Consider the following 27599-nt stretch of genomic DNA (forward strand, 5'->3'; position numbering starts at 1 on the left):
AAACCACTTGTGTCCCTATCTTGGGGTTCATTAGGCTTAGCATCATCTTATATGGTCATATACATAGCTTTTGACCTTTTCCACTTGTCCTAGACATATACTAGATATTGCAAATATCTAGTATCTAAACCATGGGACCTATGTTTCTTTGGGCCTGGCTTACTTCACTTAATATAATTTTTCCAAGTCTTTCCATTTCCTAACAAATGGGGTGGTATCATTCTTTTTGATGGAGGCATAAAATTCCATTGTATATATAATACCACATTTTCTTGATCCATTTGTCTATTGAGGGACATCTGGGTTGGTTCCATATCTTAGCTATGGTGAATAATGCTGCAATAAACATAGTTATGCTGTTAGCTTTAGTATGACCTTGTTTGTGATCCTTTGGGTAAATGCCCAGAAGTAGGATTGCTAGGTCATAGGGGAGCTCTATGTGTAGTCTTTTGAGGAACCTCCATACTGCTTTCTAAAGTGGTTGAACAAGTTTACACTCCCACCAACTCCCTTTTGGTCACATCCCCTCCAGCATCTGTTATTATTAGATTTCTTGATTATAGCCATTCTAACTGGGGTGAGGTGAGGTGGAATCTCAATGTTGTTTTGATTTGCATTTCTTTTATGGCCAGAGAAGTTGAGCATTTCTTCATGTGTCTATTGGCCATTCTTATTTCCTCTTCAGAGAAGTTTCTCTTTAAGTCTTTGGTCCACTTATTAATTGGGCAGGTTTTTTTTTTTTTTGAGGATCTGTTGTTGAGGGATTTAATTTTTTGAGTTCTAAGTATATTTTAGATATGAGACCCTTTAAAAAATTTTTTTTCACAAGTTCATTTTAAAGGAGAATGAAACACATCGGAGCAGCGCAAGGTACTTAGAAGAATAAACTTCTAAACCTGTCTTTAGACAAAGGAAGATTTATGGACTCTGAGCTGCCAGATTCTTGCTTTTTCCCTTCCTGCTACTAAGGGTGCTTTTAGGCTGCCTGTGTTTGGGGGGAGGGGAGGGAGTTTGAATCCAGGTGTGGGAATAAACACAGCACAACAGGTGAGACTGCAGGTGAGATTTAAGGAGGAGGATTTAAAATCTACATTGTTAACTGTTGGCTCTTTAAAAATAAACTGTCTTGAAGCAGTTTAGATCGTGATAAACCGACTTCATAATTGTCAGGGAGAACATTGCACAATAGTTCAAGGGCCTTGCTGCAATCCAGGGAGGAAAAAAAAAGGTGAAGACAGAATTAACAACCCCTGGGAAAATGACAAAAGGATGAGGTCCCCAGAGTAGAGAAATGGCTGTGAGAAGACACGCCTGTACACTCTCACTCCCCTTGCCTAAGTGAAAAGAGGAAGAAAAGTTAAAGCAAATGAAAAAGAGAAAAAGAAAGGAAGAGAAAGGAAGGAAGGGAAAGAATGAGTCAGCTGTGCAACTATGAAATCTTCGGAACCTTTGATAATTATTTTGGCATTTTAATAAGCGCTGTGATTAATATTTAATTTTAATAGTTTTCAGCACCCTCCCTAAGCACAGACTTGGAAACTTCGTTCAAAGCTCTTATAATGAATAACTACTGAAATTAAACTAGATTTAATTTTTTTTTTTTGCTTAGGCATGAAACTTCTTTTTTTAAAAAAAATATGGCTTTTTTCATAGCCTACTTCAGAATTTGTGTGTATAAAGTATTTCTATATCAATGGTGGGCTTTCCTGTACTAGGTAAAGTTTGGGTAAAGTCTCTTTCTTTCCTTTGGTGTTAGTAGAACTGTAATAGGAAGACCCTTACTCAGGCAGGCAAGCCCACCTGGTCGTCCAGAGTGACAGAACCCACTGCAACAAAGCTGTTAACAAAGAAGCAACTTTATTGAGAAGGTTCCTACACTGACCGACGATACTGGGACCCGGAGCGGCCCCCATTCTTTGGTTTCAAATCCATTAGGTGGAGCCCTGTCACACTCAGGTGACCAGTGGGATCATAACACACACAAAGGACTGTATAGTCATACTAGACCACACACAGGTGGCCAATGAGGTTACAGTTCGTCTGTAATGGCTGTTTAAACCAGCCTATCACCTTGGTTTAAAATGGCATGCAAATTTAGTGGGTAAGGCAAGGTCTATCTTTTAGTGGGTAAAAGGTGGAGTTTACCATAAGCATGTGCAAAAGGCAGCGTTTACTGTAAGCAAATGGTGTCACCAGTTAGAGCCAGATTACAACCTATCTGTTTTATGGGTCATTCTTTAACTCAACAATTAAGGGTGGGTTACATTGTTAAGGGAAGGGGGACAAGATGCATTTCTTTTCATTCTGGGAACTAGGCCCATCAAGTCTAAAATCCCTAAAACAAAGGCAAAGCTCGAAATGGAATCATACCAGCTTGGGCCCCATCTCAGAGTCCACTTCAATGTTACTTTCTTGAAACTTGATCTATGCAAGGCACCATCCTGAGGAAAACATTTAATATGCACCAGGTTTTAAAACTGGAATATGCAATTTAGAAGCTATGTGAGTAGGTATGCAGTTTAGCATGTACCATGTTAATCAAATACTCAGTCAATAATAATTTGGTATTAAAAAAAGTCACAATAATTTGGTATTAAAGTGAAACTGAAAACCTATTTCTATCGTGATGACAGAAGGAGGCCTCAACTTTTTAGATTGCTTTCTTGATTGAAAACACGAAATCACATACGAATCACAAGTACTTTAATCTTTGGCACTGGATTTTTGTACCTCAATCATGCTTATGTAACTTTCAGTGATCACCTTTAGGGATTTGGTGATCGGAAGTAGCAGTTAGTTCCAGATGTGTCCTCCCTAACCCTTACCCTAGCTTAAGAATCTATGACAAGGGCTGTGTGTGGCCTTTGAGTGAAGAACAGGGTGCAGTTTTGATTAGACTGAGTGCTATGGCAAAGCAAACCAAGGGGAGCATTGTCTCCCTCACATCCTAAACATCCCTGTTATTAAAGTTTGGAATTTGGAATGATGTCCCACATTTACAAAAATAAAAACAAAATTAATTTTAGTAAGCTTTTGTTTATGTGGTACTAGGGAATCAAACCCAAGGCCTCATACTGCCAGGCAAGCAAGACCTTTTTAATAAAACCTTATCAAAATTGTGTTAAAGTTGTTTTGACAGGTAGTTGGGCTACAGCAACTATACGCGTGGATAACTGCGGAATGATGGTGCCACACTGGCTTTAGGTTTTCTTTTCATGAATTGGCATGAGGTAGAATAGAGCCCTAGGTCAATCTAAACCTTCATTTTAGTGTATAGTTTCATCTTGCAAACCATTTACTGGCACTGTCTGCAGGCGCATACACTATGCTAAATTAAATGTACACCTCCCTTCACACCTTCTGTTCAAAGAGCTAATTAACAGCCAGAAACAAAAGACAAACAACAGATGGAAGAGGAGGTAGAGACAACCCCCAATTGGTGCGTGAGCCTCTGAATATCAGGAGTAGAATGGTTCCCTGTGTATCCTTGTGCTGAAATTCATAAACTATGATGCATTTTATGTCATGGACTCTGCTTACTTAAGATGCTTCATTCTGCCATCAGCTGAACACAATCTACTTTGGGAATTGCTGAAAGTTACTGAGAAGTTCCTAGCTGAGACCTGATTATAAAAATCCTTAAAATTCGTATGTTTTCCAAGGATTTTCTGCATTTGCAATGGCAAATTCTATATTGTATTAAGGGGTGGGGAGTATAGGAAGCAGGGTGCACTTTCATCCCCAGGAGTCTGGTGGGTTGGAGAGGGGGCTAGACAGGATTGGGGGCAGCTTTCAGCTGAGCTTGCTTTTGATAGGACTTGTGGGGTGTAGATTAGGACGATGGCACTGCACAGGATAAAATGTGAGGAGCCTTTGAAATAGTGTTCTTCTCTTTTCCCAAGAAAACTGGCTACACTGGAAAAGAGGGAAAGACATTTCTCTTTTAACAATAGCCAAAGGACTAGACAGCATGGGTCTCTAGGCTATGATACGGTCTAACACCTCTTAGAATCCAGTAGATTTGCCAAATTGGAAGCCTGCAAACTGGCTCCCAGTGCCTCCTTCAATTAAGCGGAGGCTCTAGCACTAGACAGGCCCATAGTAAGAAGACCTATAGAATAAACCCGTGTTTAAATCCACTCATATGCATCCATGTGTAGGCATGCACACACAGACACACACACAAGTATCTTTGGAGCATCGTTTCTTTACTTTAAAAAAAGATGGACTTGTGTTATGACTTGTGTATTTATCTTTGTATGTGTATGTGTGTGTGTGCGTGTGTGTATGTGTGTGTGTGTCTGTCGGGCTGTCTGTCTGTCTGTCTGTCCTGGGGCTTGAACTCAGGGCTTGGGCTCTGTTCCTAAGATTTTTTGCTCAAGGCTAGTGCTCTACCACTTGAGTCACAGCTTTTTTGATGGTTAATTGGAGATGAGAGTCTCCTGGACTTTCTTACCTGGGTTAGCTTCAAACCACAATCCTCAGATCTCAGTCTCCTCAGTAGCTAGGATTACAATGTGAGCCACCGGTGCCAGATGATTTGTGTATTTACCTTTTCAAAATCTAAAAGAAATCTCTCTCTCTCTCTCTCTCTCTCTCTCTCTCTCCATATATATATATATATATATATATTTTTTTTTCCTTATTACTGTGTTCATAAAATAGGTAGGCGGAATAGTTACCTTATAGAATACAACCTGATTTGATGAAATGATTTTTTTTTTTTTGGTCATGGAGCTTAAACTCTAGGCCTGGGCACTGTCCCTCATCTCTTCAGCTCAAGGCAAGTGCTCTACCAGTTGAGCCGCAGTGCCACTAGGAGATAAGAGTCTCACGGACTTTCCTTCCCTGGGCTGTCTTTGAACAGTGATCCTCAGATCTCAGCTAGGATTACAGGTGTGAGCCACGGGCACCTGGCTTGAAATGAAATTTTATAAGCTTTGAAGACACAATTCTTTAAATTATCTTGTATGGCTTAAGTTCAATTAGTGTACTCTTGTTTTCTGTTGTTGGTAATCTTATCTTTATTATATGTTTCATTTTCTTTGACAGTGAAATTTAGTTTTGAGGAGGGGTAAGATGGATTTGGAAAGAGAAGTCTGCTGGTTGGGCTGCATGATTTAAGACCTAAATATGACTGGCAGAGGCGAAGTCCTGGCATTCCTGCCAAGATTTCTAAGTAGGAAGGAGGCCAGCAAGGGACAAGATGGCACCTGGTGAGCTCCTACTGGAGCTCCTACCAGATAAATAGGTAGAATGGGAAGAGAGGCAATGTGGGTACACAATAAGTACTTGACTACTCACCTTCAGATGGGTTGAAGATGCACAGTGTAGATGCTGTAGCCAAAGCCCTTTTACCAAAGGAAACAAGAGAGGGTAGTCCACATGAAAGGTTCCTGGGCATAACCATGGTCCTTGGGATAAAGTGGTTCTTCTCAGATGGGAGTGGAACCATGATTCTCAGTGTCAGAGTCTAAGAATAGTTTATGGGAAACCTACTGAGATTGATTGATTTTCTAATCTTGGAACAGCATAGCCACATCTGCTCTGTCTGTGGTCCAGAAGCTCCTTCCAGAAGGGGAGAGAGACACCTTCCAGAAGGAGAAAGAGACACCTTTTTCAGTGCTCTTCACATTCCCATGTGAAGAGTTTGTTGTAGGTGCTGGGCACTGGTGGCTGACGCCTATAATCCTAGCTACTTAGGAGACTGAAATCTGAAGATTATGGTTCAAAGTCAGCCTAGGCAGTAAAGTTCATGAGACTTTTATCTCCAATAAACTACTCAGAAAATGCCAGAAGTGGCACTGTGGCTCAAGTGGTAGAATTTTAGCCTTGAGAAAATAAAACTCAAGGATAGGCCTAAATCCAGAATTCAAGCACAGAAAGTCCATATTATATATTACCTAATAAAACAAAGATCAAGTACATGGAGCTAAGAACCTACTTTTTTTTTTTTTTGTCAGTCATGGGCTTGAACTCTGGACCTGGGCACTGTCCCTCAGCTCTTCATCTCAAGGCTAGCACTCTACCACTTGAGCCACAGTGCCACTTCTGGTTTTTCTGGTGGCTTATTGGAGGTAAGAGTCTCACAGACTTTCCTACCTGGGCTGGCTTTGAACCACGATCCTCAGAGTAGCCTCTTGAGTAGCTAGGATTACAGGCATGAACTACCAACACCCAGCTAGAACCTAATTACTTCTAAACTATTAAAAACAAAGGTGAAGCCAGGTGCTGTTGGCTCAACCTGTAATCCTAGCTACTCAGGAGGCTGAGATCTAAGGATCCTAGTTCAAAGCCAGCCCAGGCAGGAAAGTCCATAGACTCATATCCAATTAACCACCAGAAAATGGAATTGTGGCTCAAAGTGGTAGATCATTAGCCTTGAGCAGAGAGCTCAGAGACAGCATCCAGATCCTGAGTTCATGCCTCATGACCACCAAAAAAAAAAAAGAACAAGAAAAGAAAGAAAGAAAGAAAGAAAGAAAGGAAGAAAGAAAGAGCTTATTGTAGGACATTGAGAGGAGATTGTTACAGGCATTTCTGAAGGATGTAATTCTTTGAGGGCTTATATGAAAATTCAGGATGATTAGAGGAGTCATATTATACTTTTTGAAAAATTGAAACCATGACTCACATACAAAGAATGAGGGAACACGATATTAAAGATTTTTAAAAATCTCATTAAATAATGAAGGTACTAATAAGATGATAAAGCTTTTTCAAGGACCATTTGAGGAACAGAGCCTTTATAGGCACTTTAACACAGTAATAGAATAAGATTGCTAGGTTAGATACAGAACTCATTAATGTCCTAAAAGAGAATAAGCTTTAACCTCTGGAATTTTCTATCAGACAGAAATAATTTGTATCTCTGGTGGAAACAAACTTACTAATTAACTTGGAATTTCATAGAGAATGAGTCCTTTAACTTTATACTATAAAAATTAATTCTTGGGTATACCTGTAAATTAATGCTTTTGAAAGAACCTGGAACTATCCTCATTGCCTATACACAAGTTTCAGAGCCTGGAAGTATGGATCAGTGATATGTGTATGCTTATAGAAGGCCCTGGGTTCAATCCCCAAGACCACCAAACATAAAACAATTTTTTCCTTAAGAATAGTGAATTTATAAAGACACTTGCACATCCGTGTTCATTGCTGCACTATTCTCAAGAGCCAAGTTGTAGAAACAGCCCAGATGCCCTACAATAGATGAGTGGTATCTATACAATGTGGTACCTATATACAATGGAATTTTACACAGCCATTGGAAAGAATAATATTATGTCATTTCAGAAATATGGATGCATCTAGAACAAACCATGTTCAGTGAGGTAAGCCAAGCACAGAGAGACAAATACTACATATTTTCTCTCATATGCAGAAGGTAGATTTAAAATACACCAGAACAGTATAAATTATGGATGCTAGACATTCACACACACCGTAAGACCAAAGGAGGATACTTGTAGAGGAGGAACACAAAGGTGCAATGCACATAGGTTCTTCTGGTCATATAAAATACTATTTATTGAAATGAACTCCAGGAAATGGAAACAAGAGGTTTTTCTTTGTTGTTGTTGTTGTTTTATTTTTTCTTGTTTGTTCATTTATCTGTCTTTGGGGGGTAAGAGGGGCACAGAAATGGAGTGACAAAGGGTGAACAGATGCAGTGGTAGTGCTCACTAGGGCACTGTGTTGAAAATGTATACAACTTGTGGGTGGGGAGGGGAGGGAAAAACTGGGAGAGAACAAGGGAAGGGAGGGGTGGCATTATCCAAAAAGAAATGTACTTGTTACCTGACTTATGTAACTCCTCTGTACATTACCTTTATAACAATTTTAAAACCCAGCAAGAATGGTGAATTTAGCCAGGCCCCAGTGGCTCATGCTTGTAATCCTAGCTACTCAGGAGATCTGAGGATTGTGATTTAAAGCCAGCCTGGGCAGGAACATCCTTGAGATTCTTATCTCCAATTAACCAACAAAAAAACAAAAGTAGAGCTGTGGATCAAATGATAGAGGGCTAGTCTTGAGGAAAAAGCTCAGAGACAGTGCCCAGGCCTTGAGTTCAAGCCCCGCACACACACACACACACACACACACACACACACACACAGATAATGGTGAATTTATCAAGTACCTCTTGAGATTTTACCCCTCTCACTGTTTTGCATCCTAAACTCAAATTATGTATGATAATGACTGATTAGTACCAACATTTGCTTTTTTTCCTCTCTCTCCTGCCTCTTCATACACATGTGCAACATAGAAATCCAAAGGAAAGAAGAGAGCACAAGGAAACTAGGAACCTCTTCCATAGATGGAATGCAACAGCACCTTACCTGCTCATATGGAAGGGTGACTTAACTTTGAAACACTACAGAATTCAGGAGCAAGTACACATGGTTTAGCTTAGTTTCCTTACTGTGAGTGTCAAGGGACTAGCCAGTGTGTTTTGTTTGCAACAACTCTTGTCAGACCCAAATGGACTTTCAGTGCCTGTTATCATATTCTAAATAGATGTATGGAAGGTGCACTGAGAATGTTGGGTTATTATTACCAACCAGGGCACTCATTTTCTTTCTAACATTGGTGTTTGGGGGAGGTGCTGGTAGCTGTAGGCCCTTTGGTGCTGCTTCAGAGACTCTGGCTCCCTTCCTGCACTCTCTCTTTTCTGTCCTGTCTCCAAGACATTCCTTTGGCTTTTGGCTCACATGCAAAAGAATGCAACTAGTTATAGGAAAATATGGCACCGAAGAGAATATTTCTTCATTATGACAAATTAGGCCTTCTGACTCTGTTTAGCACAGTTTTCAAAATGTTATGTTTTACTTTTGCTTAGGAAAATTGAATTTGAAAACTTTTATACCAGTTAAACCATTTAGCTTCTGTAGTGCCTCCAAAATAGTAAAGGAAGATTTTATTGTTATTTTTTCACATCTGAAGTGGCTTCTGCATTGATTCTTTGCAGCTCCTTCAGGTTGATTAAAACCTTAATACTCTATATTTTGGATTCTTCCATTCTTGGGTCAGTCCTTTTGTTTTTAATAACCACATTATGTCTCCTGGATGATAGTGACCTATTTGTCATTAGTTATATTGGCTAATTATATGAAAGCATCTCATGGACTTTCCTGCTCTAGCTGGCCTTGAACCATGATTCTTAGATCTCAGCCTTTTGAGTAGGTAGGATTACAGGTGTGAGGGACTGGTGCCTGGCTCTTAAGAGTTATTCTTAATACTCTTTCTCACCTGGAGTACCTAGAGCAAAATGGAGAGAATCACATTATCTTGTTTTTTCAGAAACATAGTATATGACCTTGCTTGGATTTTTAAAAAAATCCAGAAAACTTGTTTGAAATTATTTTAGTGGTATCTCATCTTCAAAATATCAATTCATCAATCACATTAAAATTTAATTTGGTATTAATCTTCATTACTTCTTTATGATCACTGACATTTAGAAGATCAGAGAGTCACTTCCTAATAAGTTAGGACACCATCATCTGGTATCAGTAAAATGACACAGTGACTTACAAAGTCATTTTGTAAGTCACTAGAGCATTTTTTTTGGCTTTAAAGTCATTTCCTATACAAGATAAGATGCATTTGTTTGGATGATTGGTTGATTGTTGTGGCCTTATAAGACAATATATTAAGGGCAAAATTAAGAGGAAGATACAAGAGATCCCAAATTAACCCTTGTATACACACTAGAGGGAGGAGATAAGCAGAGTCATCAAAATCAGCTCCCAAGACGAAATGGAAAGTTCATTTAAGTAGGCTTCTAGTAGCATGCTTTTTAATTTATATGATCACCTCATCACGTTGTACAGACCTTGACATACACAAATGGAGAAGGTGAATGGCTCTTATGAAATGAGATAATGAAGTGGGATAGATTCATAGGGTTCTAGAATCACTGACTATTAGTAATTGTTAGTAACAATTTCTGGCAACATAGTTTCTTCTACTAGCTGTGAAGGGGCATGAGCACAGTCCTGAGGGAAGATGGTCATTTGTGTTACCTGTGTGCCATCATGCAGAGGCTGGTGTCCTTGGGACTCATGTTAGAGTGTCTGTGCTTATGCAGAAAGGCCCAGGTCCATTTGTGTCTCAGGGCCTGGCACATCCTATCAGTTCTGATACTCAAAGGTCTGTGGGGCATCCAGAGCTCCAACAAAGCTCTGAAATCTTTTTTATTTAAGTTACTGGTAGGGATTGAACAAGGGCCTGGGTGCTGTCCCCAAAATTCTTCGCTCAAAGCTAGCACTCTACTACTTTGAGCCACAGCACCACTTCCAGTTTTCTGGTGGTTAATTGAAGACGAAAGTCTCATGGACTTTCCTGTCCAAGTGGCTTTGACCTGTGGTCTTCAGATTCCACTCCAGAGTAGCTAGGATTACAGGTATAAGCCACAGGCACCTGGTCTCCTGAAATCTTTGGACAAAAGGGTATGGATACAGCCAGGGTGGTTTAAAAGTTCTGCAGACCCAGCCTCTACTGTGGATGGATTCAGGACCAGGACCCAGCCAAGACTGAGTAAGCCTGAAGTTGCCTGAATACCCTTTCATTCTTTTTTCATTCTTTCTTTGTGTGTATGTGCTTCAACTCAGGGCCCCAGACTCTTGCTTAGCTTTGTACTCAAGGTTGGTACCACTTGAGCCATACCTCTGCTTCCAGCATTTTGCTGGCTAACTAGAGGTAAGAGTCTCACAGATTTGTCTGCCAGGGCTGGCTTCAAACCGGGGTTCTCAGATCTCAGCTTCCTGAGTAGCTAGGATTACAGGTATGAGCCATTAGTGCCTGGCTAGCATTTTATTTGTAAGCACAGACAAGTGGAATGTGAAATAAAATTTTTGATATAGGTGCAACTTTTTAGTGGTGGCCTTGGCCCGGTTCCAGACCTTCACAGACTTGAAGGCTCATGAATGTCCTCTCAGTTCTCAATGCTAAAAGATCACAAAATCTACTCCCAGACTTCTCCTCAGAGCATCCTTATCATGGTCCCAGGGCATGATTTCTGCTGGTTTTCTAGCTCTTCCCATTTCTCCTGTGAACACTTGCCATAGAGTCTAATCAGAAACAACCAGAGAGAGCTTACCTTACAGACCTACCAGCGACACTTTCTGTTTTCACGGTCTGAGCCACATTTACACTCTGTTTTCTGAAATAGCATAGTTCACATTTTAAAACTGCTTTGAGCTTTGAGGTCTCTTGGGACCCCTAAATATTTCCCTGCCTTGTTTTCATATAACCAGTCATAATTTATGGTATTTATAGAACTTGTGTTGCTAGTTCAAGGATAACATTTATGTGTGCTCTCACAAATTTTGGTAATAGGATTGGTATCTTGTTAACCCAGCAGGAAGCCAGCTGAGTTCATATTGGGTCTTGATTCTTCTAGCACAGATTGACTTCGTAAAAAATTTCAGCCTGTCCCATTTACTGCCTTTGCACCCAAGACCTTGATCTGTTCTCTGGGCGAGCCCTCCAATCCTGCAGAAATGCCTTCAAATTTGGAAAATGTCCTTGAAATTTTTATAATCTCACAAACAATTATCTCAGGTTAAAAAAAAAAAATTAATTGAAGTCTGAGTGTGGGAGTCCCAGCGCTTTGGGAGGCTGAGGTAGGATTGCCTGAGCCCAAACTCCTAACCAGCCTGGATAACACAGCAAAACCCCATCTCTACAGGATGTGGGTGGGGGGGGACATCTATTTTAAACATCATGGCCACCTACCACCACCCCTGTGAACCGACTTACAAATCAAGTGGTTGAAAATTCAGTTTGCTTGGACTTTGTCCTTCTTCTTTACCCCTACCCACCATGTGACATTCATCTTCTCTTGTCAGTGGGAGTGGAAAATTACTTTAATCCCGAATCTTCTAATTTTTTTCCACTCCAAGACACCCAAATTCAAGCTGGTACGAGGAAGCTAGGAAGGAATAAGTGGGACCACACAGTATTTCTTTTTTTTTCTTTTTTTTTGGGGGGGGGTCCAGTCGTGGGGCCTGAACTCTGGGCCTGGGTGCTGTCCCTCAGCTCTTCAGCTCAAGGCTAGCGCTCTACCACTTGAGCCACAGCACCACTTCCGGCTTTTTTCTTTTTTCTTTATGTGGTGCTGAGGAATCGAACCCAGGGCCTCAGGCATGCAAGGCAAGCGCTTTACCACTGAGCCACCTTCCCAGCCCCACACAGTATTTCTGTCTGTGAAGAAACTTCATAATTGGTTGATCACTTGAGGAAAGAAGCAATTTTAGGGCCCAACAATGAAGAGTAAGACTAAATGGGCAAGGAAAAGGTTTTGTTAAGATAGCCATTGTAATGGATATTTTTGACAGAAGACTGAGTCAAGACTTAGATTGAGTGTAGACTTCATCATTTCAATAAAACTCTGTGGTCGGGGCTGGGAAGATGGCTCAGTGGTAGAGCGCTTGCCTTGCATGCCTGAGGCCCTGGGTTCGATTCCTCAGCACCACATAAGCAAAATGAAAAAAAAAAGCCGGAAGTGGTGCTGTGGCTCAAGTGGTAGAGCGCTAGCCTTGAGCTGAAGAGCTGAGGGACAGCGCCCAGGCCCAGAGTTCAGGCCCCATGACCGGACCAAAAAAAAAAAAACAAAAAACAAAAAAAAAACCTCTGTGGCGACCTATTAGATATGTACATATTGGATATATTACACATTGAATTTATGAGCATGGTTCAGAGGGGACTGAACTGCATAAATGTTGATGATGAGCCTGAAGGTATATTAATGAAGCATACGTACTTAAGGGAAAGTTAAACGAATTTATTTTATATTCGATGTGTAAGATCATAGCCTCTGATTTATAGCTCTACGCTCTCTTGAAGCACTCATTGCATTTTGCAGCACTGCTTCTTTGGCACATGTTCTTAGCTGTAACTATGTTTTAAAGGAACCATTCGATTTCTGCTTTTGCCAGGGAGGCAGAGGCTGACCTCTGTAGAGGATGTCGTTCTGCATGCATACTGTGAGCCACAGGCTGAATGATAAGTTTGTACTGTGAGTCCTGGCATGAGTTCTCCACTCTCTCTGGCCCCCATCTGCCTCTAGGGAGGAGTTTCTGCAGAGCTGAGATTTTTACCTTGTGCTTTGAATATATTTAGGACCAAATCTTCAATGAGAGAAATTTATTCAAATTGTAAATGCCAGTTTTGAATGACTTGCAAAATATTTTTTCTCTCCTTTATTCAGCATCGTCTGTGTGTGTGTGTGTGTGTGTGTGTGTGTGTGCACGCGCGCGCGCATGCGTGTGCACTTCTGTGAGCACACATGCCCATCTCTGAGCCTTTTTGCTCATGGCTAGCATTCTACCACTTGGACCTTAGCTCCACTGGGTTTTTTGGTGATTAGTTGGAAATACGAGTCTCACAGACTTTTCTTCCACAGGTTAGCTTTAAACTACAATCTTCAGATCTCAGCCTCCTGAGTAGCTAGGATTACAGGTGTGAGCCACTAGTACCCAGCTTGCATTGTCATTGTAAGCTTCTCAGCTGCTTGGAAGAATGTAGGTTTTGCTGAGCATGGTAGTCCACACCTATAATCCCAACACTCAATAACTTGGGACAGAATTATGATTTGAGCCCAGACTTGGCTACATTCAAGCTCCAGGCTAACGTAGGTTATATAGAGAGACCCTATCTCAAAATAAATAAGTACAATGGCCATTCTTCTTCCCTCTTCAGAGAAGTTTCTCCCCACTTATTTATTGGGCAGTTGTTTCTTTGAGGATTTGTTGTTGGGGGATTTAATTTTTTGAGTTCCAGGTATATTTTAGATATGAGACCCTTGTCTGTTGTGTGGCTAGTGAAGATCTTCTCCCAATCTGTGGGCTTTCTATTGATCTTGCTAGCTATGTCCTTTGCCATGCAGAAGCTCTGCAATTTCATGCAATCCCATTTGTCCAAGCTTTCTTTGATTTGTTGTGTTTCTGGGTCTCTATTAAGAGAATTTCAGCCTGTGTCAAGGAGACCTAGGGTTTCTCCTATTCCATCCTGTAATGTTTTCAGAGTGTCTGCTTTGACTCCTAGTCTTTGATCCATTTGGAGTTGATTCTGGTGCAGAGTGATATATAAGGATCATAGACACATGAAGAAATGCTCAATCTCTCTAGCCATAAAAGAAATGCAAATCAAAACAACATTGAGATACCACCTCACCCTAGTTAGAATGGCTATAATCAAGAACTCTAATAACAACAGATGCTGGAGGGCATGTGGACAGAAGGGAACCTTACTGCATTGTTGGTGAGAGTGTAAACTTGTTCAACCACTTTGAAAAGCAGTATGGAGGTTCCTCAAAAGACTTCACATAGAGCCCACCTATGACCCAGCAATCCCACTTTTTTGGGGCATTTACCCAAACGATCACAAACAAGACCATACTAAAGCTACCAGGACAACTATGTTTATTGCAGCATTATTTACCATAGCTAAGATATGGAACTAACCCAGATGCCCTTCAGTAGATGAATGGATCAAGAAAATGTGGTATATATACCCAATGGAATCCTATGCCTCCATCAGAAAGAATGACATAACCCCATTTGTTAAGAAATGGAAAGACTTGGAAAAAATTATATTAAGTGAAGTAAGCCAGGCCCAAAGAAACATAGGTCCCATGTTTTCCCTTATTTGCAATAACTAGTATATGTCTGAGACAAGCAGAAATGGTCAGATAAGTTGACGTTAGGTAAAATGAACCCCAAGATAAGGATTCAAATGCTTTTTCTTTCTTGTGATTGTTTCTAACATATTTATAAGATGGTTTCTTTGTCGTTTTGTATGTCCCTCCCCCATGGTATAACCCCTGCTTTCATTGTGTTTGATGGTGTTATAATGTCTGGAGGAGAAGGGGAAAAACAAATCGTTTAAATAGGGATACAGGTGGACTCATTGCAACAATGAGATATACAAGTTGTTATGACGAAAAATTAACTTTAAAACTTTGGCGGGGGGAGGTGGAGGAAGGGAGGGAAGATGGGAAGGGAAGGGAAGGGGAAACAAAGGGAGGAGGCAACAATGCTTGATAAATGTAAAATTTTTCCATGTAATATTAACCCCTCTGTATGGTATTTTCACAATAAAAACTAAAAAAACCTAAACAAAAAACAAAAACAAAAAAATAAATAAGTACATAACATTTAAAAAATGGGTTCTATTATGTGATCTGTCATTTACTGGCTGGGTGAACCTGAAAAAGTTATTTAATAGATTACTTGAAGCATGATTGAACCTATCCATGTAAAGTTCTTAGTAGAGTTCTTGGCTTAGTGGAGTTCTTGCCTGCTATCAGTGAAAACCATCACCACCACCATCATCATTATCTTGTCCACTTGGTTTTCTCCTGCTTCTCTTTCCACTCAATTCCCTTTGCAGATTCTTACCCTCCTCCAAACCTTAAATGCTGGGGCTCCTAGGGGTTAAATCCTAAGTCACCTGCACTTCTTTTATTATGTATGTTCCTGATAATTTCATGTAAGTGGGGACTTCATGTATTAGCTATTTCTGATTATCTCCAAATCCTTAATTTAACCTGAATCTCCCTTTCAGTTAGCACCTGTGCACCAGACATCTCTCCTTGAGGGTCCCAGACCAAAATTCAATGCACTTTCCTTCCCCTGGCCTTTGTTCTTCTTGTTGCATTTCCTTAGGAAAGTGTGACCATCTGCTGTGTTATTACCAAAGCTAGAAAACCTCATGTCGTCCCTGACTGTAATCTTCCCCCACCATTCTCCAATGGTTAACCAATGGTTTATGTACAGTTCACTTTATAGATTGCAACCATATTACTGCTGTAATCTCAGGGACTAGTACAATGCTTAAAAAATAATGATTGAATGAATTAGTAAAAGATTGAATGGAATTCTTGAATATACCCACTTTCTTCCTTTCCTTTGCATCTTCTGCAGTTCTAGCCACCATCAGTTTTTCACTGACTTATGAATTCATGATTTAGAAATCCCATGGTTGGGCTGGGGAGGTGGCTCAGTGGTAGAGCGCTTGCCTTGCATGCCTGAGGCCCTGGGTTTGATTCCTCAGCACCACATAAGCGAAAAGAAAAAAGCCAGAAGTGGCGCTGTGGCTCAAGTGGTAGAGCACTAGCCTTGAGCTGAAGAACTGAGGGACAGCGCCCAGGCCCAGAGTTCAGGCCCCATGAACCAGCCCAAAAAAAAGAAAAAGAAGAAAAAGAAATCCCATGGTTGAAATACCCTGTTTTCCCTTCTTCTAGAGTCACAGTCCCCACGCCCAATTCACATTGCAACCAGAATGGTATATTTATTTCTTTAGCTTTTTAAAAATTGTCTTTAAGTAGTTGTTCAAAGGAGTTTCAACTCAACTTATAAGTACAATGCATCTTGATCGATGTCACTCCTTCTATCCTCCCTTATCTTTCCCAACCCCACCCATATCCTCATTACACAGTTCCATTTTCACATATGTATATTGCATTCAGTGACTGTATAGAATGATGTATTTATAAAGTCCAAGGATCATCATTATGCCTCTTCCTTGCTTCAGTCACAACAATGACTGACTAGCTGCCCTGCTTTGATACCCAGGTGAACAGCTCTTATCTAAGATAGCCCTCAAAAACATCATAGATTCATGGTCATTCTATGCCTAGTGTACATTCCGCTTACATTTCTAGCTTCATTGCTCCTCATACCTTACTCTAGTCTTATTAAACTTACTAATGTTTTTCAGATTTGTTATGCTCATGTGCTCTTCCTCTTGCCTGAAGTATTATTACTTTCTCTTTGCCTGATGATGCCTGCCATCCAGGTTTCAGGTTAGATAGTACTTGACAGAGGAAAGGAGATTTCTCTGACCCTTGTTTGCTACCTGGTGTCAGTGCCAGGCCCCCGTGGCATGCTTCTATGGCATCTTGCCCTTCCTATCCCAGGTCCTGCCTCATTGCTCTAATGATCTATTAACTTGTACGGGCTCCCTGCTAGCCTCTGAGCACTATCGTGTCAGTGACACAACTGAGTTCTGGTGCCCAACTCAGGGTCCTGCTCTTAGGTGACAGAAGATTTTGCGAAATCAACATTCCATGCTGATAGAATAACTGAACTGTGTGTGTAGAAAAAATTTTATTCCATAACAAACATTATAGGAACGTGCCTAACTTGTGTCAATTCACAGTACATTGCCCTCTTGCCCTGCTCATTGTGTTTGTGATAGTGGGAACATGATTCTGTGTTCCCCTGATTAAAAGTTCATTCCAGGACAGGATTTGGAATTGGTACACGCTCAATTCCAGGAAGTCTCGTGGTGACAATGCTGCAAAACAAAGCAAAGCACAGATGTTCACTAGCCTTAGCAAGCATTGTACATCAACTAGGTAAGCCATGGATTTTAAAGTTAGTGACTTTGAAGTTAAAATTGAATTTGCTTTCATTATTATAACATTTCCTAGATGGCTTAAGTTCCAAATTCGACTACTAATAATGATCAAGCATAAGACATTTCATACTTACAGTGCCATTATTTACAAGTTGTGGCTATTAATTTTTGTACTGTCAATTGATTTACCAGAGTCTCCTAACACCATAGCATTTGGTTCCACATGAATGGGCTGGAGATGAATTCTGTACCTGTGAGGACCAATAGATGTCATTTAATAGATTAAAGAGATTATTTGTTTTCTTGATAATGACCATTCTAACTGGAGTGAGGTAGAATCTCAATGTAGTTTTGATTTGCATTTCTTTTATGGCCAGAGATGTTGCACACTTCTTTATGTGTCTATTGGCCATTCTTATTTCTTCTCTTTTTAATTCTTTAACCCACTTGCCCACTTATTAATGGGGTGGCTGTTTCTTTGAAGATTTGTAATTGGGAGGTTTAATCTTTTGATCTTTCTCTCTCTCTCTCTCTCTCTCTATATATATGTGTGTGTATGTGTGTGTATGTGTGTGTATGTGTGTGTATGTGTGTGTATATATATATATATATATATATATATATATATATATATATATATATATATATATATATATATATATATATATATATATATATATATATATATATTTAGGGGGGCAGTCATAGGGCTTGAACTCAGGGCCAGAACACTTGATCTTCTTTTGCTCAAAGCTAGCACTCTACCACTTGAGCGACAGCACCATTTCTGGCCTTTTCTGTTTATGTGGTACTGTCTAGGATAGTCCTAGCAGAGGATCACAATCGCTCAATAGCTATATACATATGACCATATAAAATGATACTAATCGAAATGAACTACAAGATATGGAAACAAGGGTTTTTTGTTGTTCTTTTTTTGGGTCCAGTCGTGGGGCCTGAACTCTGGGTCTGGGCGCTGTCCCTCAGATCTTCAGCTCAAGGCTAGCACTCTACCACTTGAGCCACAGCGCCACTTCCGGCTTTTTTCTTTTTGCTTATGTGGTGCTGAGGAATCAAACCCAGGGCCTCGAGCGTGCAAGGCAAGTGCTCTACCACTGAGCCACCTTCCCAGCCCCAACAAGGGTTTTTTTAAATGTACTGTGTGAAGTTATTTCTTTTTTCTATAATATTTTTTCCTTTGGTTTATCCCTTGTTGTTATTTCTTATGATTTTGGTACCCTCTACCTTGTATGTAAATTTTCTGATTTGGGGAAGGAAAGGAAAATAACAAAATTGTGAGACAAAAGACAAAAGGTGAGCCAATGCTACAGTAATACTCACAAGACACTGTATTGGAAATAAACTTTACAACTCAGGGAGGAGTAAAAGTGGGAGAAAATGAGGGGAGGAGGTATCACTGTTTGATAAGAAATGTACTCATTATCTTAATGGCAATCCCTCTGTACATCACCTTTACAGTAAAATGAAATATCATTTAGAAAATGTATTGTTCTCAAAAAAAGAGAAGATTAAAAGCTTTTTTCTAAATTAGAAATACAATAACCTATAATTCAACTTTTAGGTTATTGTGGTAAATATTTTAGGGTATGTATTTCTTTTTTAAGTTACTTTTTTATTGTGATTATAAAGGTGATGTACAAAGGAGTTACAGTATTTCTATGCCTTTCTGTTCATGTATCATTGTGTCAATACAGGCTTTTGTGTTGAAATAGGGTTATTCCATACATGACTGTGTGTGTGTGTGTGTGAGAGAGAGAGAGAGAGAGAGGGAGAGGGAGAGGGAGAGGGAGGGAGAGAGAGACTGTACTGGTACTGGGGCTTAAACTCAGGACCTTATGCTTTCATTTGGTTTTGGTTTTTACTTTCCACTCATAGCTAGCTCTTTGCCACTTGAACCACATCTCCAATTCCAGGTTTTTGCTGATTATTTGTAGATAAGAGTCTCTTGGATTTTGTCTGCTCAGGTTAGCTTTGAACCTTGATCCTCAGATCTCAGGCTTCTGAATAACTAGAATAAAAGGTGGGAGCCACTGACACTTGGCACATATGACTTTAAAAAGTATTGTTCACTTGATAAGTTTGGAGAGACTTTTAAGAAGAAAATGGCTGAATTCTATTTTAGGAAGTTTTGTTTTTCAGGGTTTTGAGTAATTTTCCATTCCCATTCATCATTCTTATTAGGACAGCTTCTATAAAATCTACACCACTCTTTGAATCATCCTGGCTTCATCTGTAGGAAACAGATACTATGCTATCTATTTTAAACAGAAACAGATATAGCTTTTAAAAAATGGGCTTTATACTTAGAGCTCAGGGCCAAGGTGCTCCCTTCTGACCTTTTTTTGCTCAAGGTTGGCACTCTACCACTTAAGCCATAGCTCCACTTCTGGCTTTTTGGTAGTTAACTGCATATAATACTCTCATTGGACTGGTTTTGAACTGTGATCCTCAGATTTTAGCATCCTGAGTAGCTAGGATTACAGGCATGAGCTACCAGCTCACCCTATTTTAAAAATAGCAAGTGTCAGGGCTGGGAAGGTGGCTCAGTGGCAGAGTGCTTGCCTTGAATGTATGAGGCCCTGGGTTCGATTCCTCAGCACCACATAAACAGAAAAAGCCAGAAGTGGTGTTGTGGCTCAAGTTATAGAGAGCTAGCCTTGAGCTGAAGAGCTGAAGGACAATGCTCAGGCCCAGAGTTCAGGCCCCATGACTGACCATAAAAAGGAGCAAGTATCAAGATGATCTAGAAGTTTAAATATTCAATAAGCATGTTTGGTTGAGATAAGCTGTATGTGATTTCTCTTTTTTTCTTTTCTTTTCTTTTTTTTTTGCCAGTCATGGGGCCTGAACTCTGGGCCTCAGCTCTTCAGCTCAAGGCTAGTGCTCTGCCACTTAAGCCACAGCACCACTTCCGGCTTTTTCTGCTTATGTGGTGCTGAGAAATTGAACCCAGAGCCTCATGCATGTGAGGCAAGCACTCTACCACTGAGCCACCTTCCCAGCCCTGTGATTTCTTATATTACTGATGAGCTATCTAATTCTTAAGTTTCTGAAGCCTCCTTTCTCATTTAGTGTCCAGAAAGTTTAATTCCTTTTGCAAAATTGGATTTACAACTGTACTTTCTTTTTCTATCTCCACAGCTTTTGGAAAGAACCAACACTGGTTTTGAAGAATCTGATTCCGGCGCTACCAAAAGTCCACTCCATTTAGCTGTAAGTGAGATTTTGCAGACAGCTGTGGCTGTTAGAGAAAGAACCTAAACACTCCTAAACCTAGACTACGCTGAGCTGTAAGCCAAGTTATGTCGTGACTGGAGACACTGATGTTGCACAAGGTCTCTGTAGCCTGAGAGAGAGGTGATCCCTTTCTCCAGTCCCAGCTTTGCCAGCTGTGAGCTTAGATACATCTATCTACCCTGTCCTGCGCCTTCATTCCCCATCTGCAAAATGAAAGCAAAGGGAAAGGTATAACGAACATAAACTCTTTATCACAGTGCACTTAGTAAGTTACCATTATAAATTTGATCATCTTTAACATGTAAAGAAAACATTTATTTAAGAGATTAGATTCCAGACAACAATGAGGTGAAATTTAAACCTATGGCTAATCAAGTGTCGTGTTTTCAGATACCACTCTGAAAACCTGTCAAGGGATTTAAGGACAAGCTCATGAGAGTAAAATGAGTATGTGTAGACTCCTGGAATTGACATCAGGGTCTGAGAGGAGGTCAGGACTCCACCGTGGGTGACATGTGGGAGGGAGAGGAAGAATTTCCATCTGCACATCCCAGTAAAGGAAGGGCTTATCTCCAGACTCTTTATGGAGGACCAGGCTGGGACATTCCTAACAAGGTTTTCCCACTGACTGGTGGGCACAGATCAGCAGCTGTTTTGAAGGCCCTTGTGCCTGGCAGCTTTACCCATCCAAAGCCAGCTCACCTGCCCCCACTGCTGAATTGTGGGAGGTTTGAATTCTTTGCTTAGTGAAACCCAGGAATAGGATTTGGGGAAGAATGGAAAGGGTCTGGATCTACATGAGCCATTGGTAAGGTGGTTCACTTACACAAAAGCACAGCTTCAAGCAATTGCTCTGATGAAAAGTTGAGGTTGAGTGTTTAGACCGAAGAGTCTATTATTACTGGCATGTACGGGCATTCAGGCAAGATCAAGACAGACAAGGCCACTGCAGAACTATTGGGAATAACCGGAAGTGCTGCTGCTGCATAGAGCCCTCCCTCCACTGCCTGTGCCCACTCATCCTCACCTCCACAACGCTGACACCCACTCACACATCCCCCGGCCAACACTCCATGCACATGCACATGTATGTATACACACATACATTTTGAGTACAGTGAAATCAGTCAGGATGGATGCTGTTGGAGTGGAAAAAGTAGGTAGATAATGGATTATCTGTGTATAAAAAAACCTTTGTACCTTTGGCTTGCAATAGAAGTTTCCCTGAAGATTTCTCTTCAGAATCCTTGCCCAGCCTCCTGCTGTGATTGGAGAAGTTTCCCCAAGGCTGAGCACTCCCAAACATGGCCCTGGCTACCCCTTCAGAGACCTATGTAGAGGGTTAGCTCAGACAGAATTCCCAAGCTCTTTGAAAATAGAATTATTGCACAGCTACTGATCTAAGAACAGGGCTTCTTGGCTTCCAAAATGTCTGCCATCTCTTATTCTTTGTGTGCGTGCGTGCATGCGTGTGCGTGCGTGTGTGTGTGCGTGCGTGCGTGTGTGTGTGTGTGTGTGTGTGTGTGTGTGTGTGCATGCTGGGGCTTGAACTTGGGGCCAGGATACTCTCTCTTAGCTTTTTTTCTGCTCAAAACTGGTGCTCTACCACTTGAGCCACAGCTCTACGTCTACCTTTTTGGTGATTAATGGGAGATAAGAGTCTCATAGACTTTCTTGCCCAAGCTGGCTCTGAATTGTGATCCTCAAGATCCTCATGAACCACCAGCACCCAGCTCTCACTCATTAATAAAAAAAAAATTATGTGGCTGGGTGCCAGTGGCTCCCACCTGTAATCCTAGCTACTCAGAAGGCTGAGATCTAAGGATTGTGGTTCAAGGCCAGCGCAAGCAGGAAAATACGTGAGACTCTTATTTTCAATTAACCAGCAGAAAACCAGAAATGACACTGTGGCTCAAAGTGGTAGAGCCCTAGCCTTGAGCCAGAAAACTCAGAGACAGCGCCTAGGCCCCTAAATTCAAGCCCACAATTGACCAAAAAAAAAAAAATGTTGAATGTTCACCATGCGCTCTCCTAAACACTACAGGTCTCCAGTTACATTAAGAGAGAGTGATGATATCACTGGAAAAGAGTGGGCTTTGGTAGTTCCGCTGCTCTCATGTTCTCCTTAGTAACTTACCTGGACATGATTAAATTAAGAGGAAGTGAATTAGTTAAGGATTCTAATGCATGTGAAGCAATTAGAACTGCACCTGCAGGCAGCTATGTGCCATTGGCCAGCTTCTCCTCACCTTATTAACATGAATAGCACTGTTTCATTCTAATACATTGTCTATGAATAGTGCCAAGCCCTCTTTGGGGATCAGAAATGTTACAGTAATGAAAACTCAGCCTTTGTAGAATTGTAGAATTTTCCATCTAGGAGAGCTATTAGGCAAGTGCACAGCACAAGAAATAGCTGGTAATCAGTGCTGCGAGAGAAAAGGATCCACAAGCAGGAGAGTCAGATGGCACACAGGGGCAATCGTATGTGGTGTAGAATCTCACTTTTGAACAGAGATCTTGAGTGTCTCATGTTGTTATGTGAAAGAAAGTTCCGGGCAGTAGTGAGTAAGACTGTGCTTGACATGTCCACAGAAAAGCAAAGAGGCCACTGGTTGTGGCAGGCGGGTGAGGGCCATCAGGCTGGTGAGAGAGGGCTAACATAGTGTAGGAGGAGTCTAGAGTCAGGGGACCACTGCCACAGATCTCATAAGGCCTCGTGGTCGGTCCAATTGTAAGGACTTTACTTTTACTCTGAGCACAACAGGACATCACTTGGACAGATTTGAGGAGAAAAATAACCTGCTAGGGCTTTTGTTATTTAGTGGGATCCCTTCAACTTGTTATTTAGTGGGATCCCTTCAACTTCTGTGCTAAATCACCAAAGCACCAGAGCCAAAACAAAGGCTGGAGAAGATGATGGCAATGTTGATCTAAAATTATCTTGTTCTTTCCCTCTAAGCACTAACACCTGTATATGTTAAGAGCCCTACAAGTCTGCCCATCGCCCTCTCCGGAGGTCTATGTAGCAATTACGTTGATAAAAACCCATAATCGCTTGGGTGGAAACAGGAGAACAGAACAAGATGCCCCTAACCCTTGACTCCCTCAACCTGGCCTGCCTTGCGTCACCGTTTACTGGCTGAATGAGTCAAGTCTCCGTAGTTGTCAGCCCACTGGATTTCACAAACATTTCGTCCACTTGAAAAAATTAAAATGATGAAACAAGGTTATGCAAACGAAAGGGTCCAGCTGTTGAAAGTTCTAAATGAACCCTTAGTTTCAGTGAATTCTGTTAAGGTCCCAGTTTTTTCCTCTCATTGCCCTTAGTTCCTATCTTAAAAGATTCAGTTACCTAGTGAGATTTTTTTTTAATGAAGTAGTCCTTAAAAATGATTTATAAGTTCGATGTTTTCATTGAAGCCTTTATTCAAGGTGAAATTTAACAGCCACAAACAAGAGTAAAGAAACAAAGTACAGGTACATTTGATATTTGGATGTGTGTGTGTGTGTGTGTGTGTGTGTGTGTGTGTGTGTGTGTGTGTGTGTGTGTGTGTGCTGGTTAATTGGAAATAAGAGTCTTAAAGACTTTCCTGCCCAGAATGGCTTCCAACAGCAATCCTCAGATCTCAGCCTCCTGAGTAGCTAGAATTATAGACATGAATCACTGGTGATTGGCCTCAACCAATCTATCTTTAATAGTATTTGGGGGTGCTTATTCTAGAGAAAGTAGAGGCTAGAATTTTAAAGCTATCCTAAGTAGTAGGGCTGGCTTCATTTTATTTTAATTAGTCCTCTTTATTCTATTAAGTCTCTTTAACATGGGGTAGTGGATTTCATTTTTGTTGTAAGGAGTAAGGGAAACACATAAGGGTCTAATTCATGGGGTAAGGTCTTAAGTGGCTTTGTTAGGCTGGCCAGGACAATGCTGCCTCCTTCCTGTTGCTTTTCTTTTTGCTTATTTCTCCTTTTTCTCCTGTGTCTTCTCTTTATTAAACCTAAATGGGGTAGCCATTTGAGCTTTGTATATGTGCATGCATTATAAACTGCCAATTCCATCAAATTAGCAGAAACTCAAATGTTTGTTTCCTCGTCATTTTAGCATTTGCAAATAGCATCTAGAACCTACTATCTATCTATACGGGCCCATAAACCTTTGGTGTGAAGACATGAGTTCTCTTATTCCCTCCCTCCCTGCCTCTGTGTCTCCTTTCCTTCCTTCCTTCCTTCCTTCCTTCCTTCCTTCCTTCCTTCCTTCCTTCCTTCCTTCCTTCCTTCCTTCCTTCCTTCTTCCCTTCCTCCATCCCCCCCTCCCTCCCTCCCGTCCTTCTGTCCCTGCTTCCCTCCCTTCTTCCTTCCTCTTTTCTTTTTATACCAGTACTGGGCCTTGAACTCAGGACCTCACACTCACTTGGATTTTGCTCTCAAGGCTGGTGCTCTACCACTTGAGCCACACTTCTACCAAGTTATGCATTCTATATTAGTTGAATCAGTAAAGTGAGAAGTGTTATGCAAAGTCAGTTTTCAAAATAAGCAGCAGGTTTAAGCTGATGGTCAAGTACAATAGATTTATTTGCACCCGGACATGGATGCTTGTATTTCTACACCCTTTTACATGAGATCTGGTGGTGGCCAGAGTTGATAATGACTGAAACTGGGTGAAGAATGGATGGGAATTTATTATGTTATCTTCTCTCTCTGTGTCTCTGTCACTCTGTTTTTCTGTCTCTGACTCTGACTCTTTTTTCTGTCTCTCTCTGCGTCTCTCTAATCTCTCTTTCTAGATAGTATATGCATTTCATCGCTTGTTTAGATGTTTATGCTCTTGCACTAGGTTTTTACAAGCTGGCAAACAGAGACAAATTATTCCTCCTACAGAACTCTAACCACACAGTCCCAGAGAGTATAAAAAACATAGTTGAACTAACATTAAAATACATCCCTATTTTTATCAATTACATAATAAAACAAATGGCCAAGTACCAAATATTAAATTACACAGTGTAAAAGGCATATAAAATATTAGATGTCTGCTCAATTCATTAGCAGAAACCCACTTGTTTTTTCAAGAGAGGTTAGGAAGAGAGGGGAAAATCATAATTCAAACAAAATAATTGGTAAACAATTTATGTACCATGTAGAAAACATTACAGTAATTTCAGAAATTTTATAAGAATTGTTTTAGCTGCAATAACAATGCATCTCTGCCTTTAAAAAATGGAGTAAATTAAAGAGCATACCCTATACACTGTGCACAGGCAAAGGCACTGTCTTACTAGAAGTAGGATTTGTTTTTGCTTTCATTTTTTAAAATTTTATTGTTAAGATGCTGTACAGCAGGGTTACAGTTACATGAATAAGGCAATGAGGACATTTCTTGTTGTATAGAGGGGTTACAGTTACATGGGTAAGGCAATGAGGACATTTCTTGTTGTATAGAGGGGTTACAGTTACATGAGTATGGCAATGAGGACATTTCTTGTTGAGCATTGTTACCCCTTCCCTTGTGGTGGTCCCACTATCCCTTCCCTCCCCCACCTTCCACATACTAGAAGTTTTTAATAGCACTCCTCTCATTTTTTTTTTGAGGCCCTCTCTGTGGATTGCACCTTGGTGTGCAAATATAAATTAACTGTAAGGCTCTTTTGCCCAAAGACATTATTAAAGATATGCTTCTGTAACAATGTAGGTTTTCAAAATGGAGGTCTCTCCTGACAGTATAAAGTAAGCCAAATAGATAGACAATAAATAATCACCATAAGATTTTGTAAATAAAAACTTTAAATTTAACGATTAAGGAAACCTGATGTATAGGAATGTAGGAAACTGAATATAAAATGGCACACAAATGTCTGAAATGACTGAAGGAATAAGCCACGTAAGATCTAGAATGTCCATTCTTAGAATTTTTTTTCTTCTCTTTTCTTTTCTTTTCTTTTTCTTTTTTTGTTGGTTGGGGGGCTTGAACTCTGGGCCTAAGTGCTGTCCTTGAGCTCTTCAGCTCAAGGTGAGCACTATACCACTTGAGCCACAGCGCCACTTCCGGTTTTCTGGTAGTTAATTGGAGATAAGAGTCCCATAGACTTTCCTGCCCAGACTGGTTTTGAGCCACAATCCTCAGATCTCAGCCTCCTGAGTATCTAGGATTACAGGCGTGAGCCACCCATGCCTGGCTGGTTCTTAGAATTTTTATCTATATGATACTAAAGCTACACAAGTATTGTGGTTGATATTTGGTACCTAGTCTTTCTAAATTCCTTACATATTGATAATGTTATAGAATGGGAACAGACTTAAAGAGCTAACTCAATACCAAATATGTGGCAGGTGAAGTACAAATGGAAACAATCAGTTGGTACAAATGAGAGCTACGGTATACAGCGTATAAAGCCCTCAACAAATAGTTGCTATTTATGACACATCTCTACCACTATTATTCATAGATGGTAATAGTCATATTTATTCAAGTACAATGAAAGGATACAGCAGTGAACAGCCCCCATCCAGTCCCTTCAGTCACAGATGATAAACAAATTTCCAGAGAGATAGATGATGGGGGGGGGGGAGGGAGGGGGATAACTATAATGACAAAATAAAGCTGGCTAAGTGGAGTGCGGTCTGGAGGGCTCATTTACATAGGCTGCTCTGGGAAGCCTTTCTGAGAAGTGGAATTTGAGAAGAACCAGGAGAGCCATGTGACTGAGGCAGGGATTCCCAGGCAGAGGAAGCAGAAAGCCCAGGTGCACCTTCCCAGAAGAAGTTCATGTTAAGCCTAGAGGGAGGGCCAGTGTGGCCAGCACTGTGGCGAGGGTGCTCTGAGGATGAGCTCAGAGGGCCGCCTGATCCTGAGAACCTGCTGGGTCATGGGAACTTGGTGGGGTATAGTCACCAACAAAGCTAGAAGTTATAGGCGAAGTCTTAAGCAAGGAGCGAGGTGGAATCCAAAAGAAAGATTTCATTGGGAA

General features: G+C 40.7%; 1 protein-coding gene across 2 annotated transcripts in view; it reads left to right on the forward strand.

Annotated features, from left to right (window-relative positions):
- Ankrd44 (ankyrin repeat domain 44) overlaps window positions 1-27599 on the forward strand; it is a 297185-nt gene that overhangs the window by 239293 nt on the left and 30293 nt on the right. For both annotated transcript variants that reach the window (XM_042688237.1, XM_042688238.1), the window contains exon 17: window positions 20539-20610. In XM_042688237.1, the coding sequence (XP_042544171.1) occupies window positions 20539-20610 (72 nt within the window). The remainder of the gene's footprint in view (window positions 1-20538; window positions 20611-27599) is intronic.

This window comes from Dipodomys spectabilis, unplaced genomic scaffold, assembly GCF_019054845.1.
Source record: "Dipodomys spectabilis isolate Male_0828 unplaced genomic scaffold, ASM1905484v1 ptg000115l, whole genome shotgun sequence".
Taxonomy (NCBI): Eukaryota; Metazoa; Chordata; class Mammalia; order Rodentia; family Heteromyidae; genus Dipodomys; species Dipodomys spectabilis.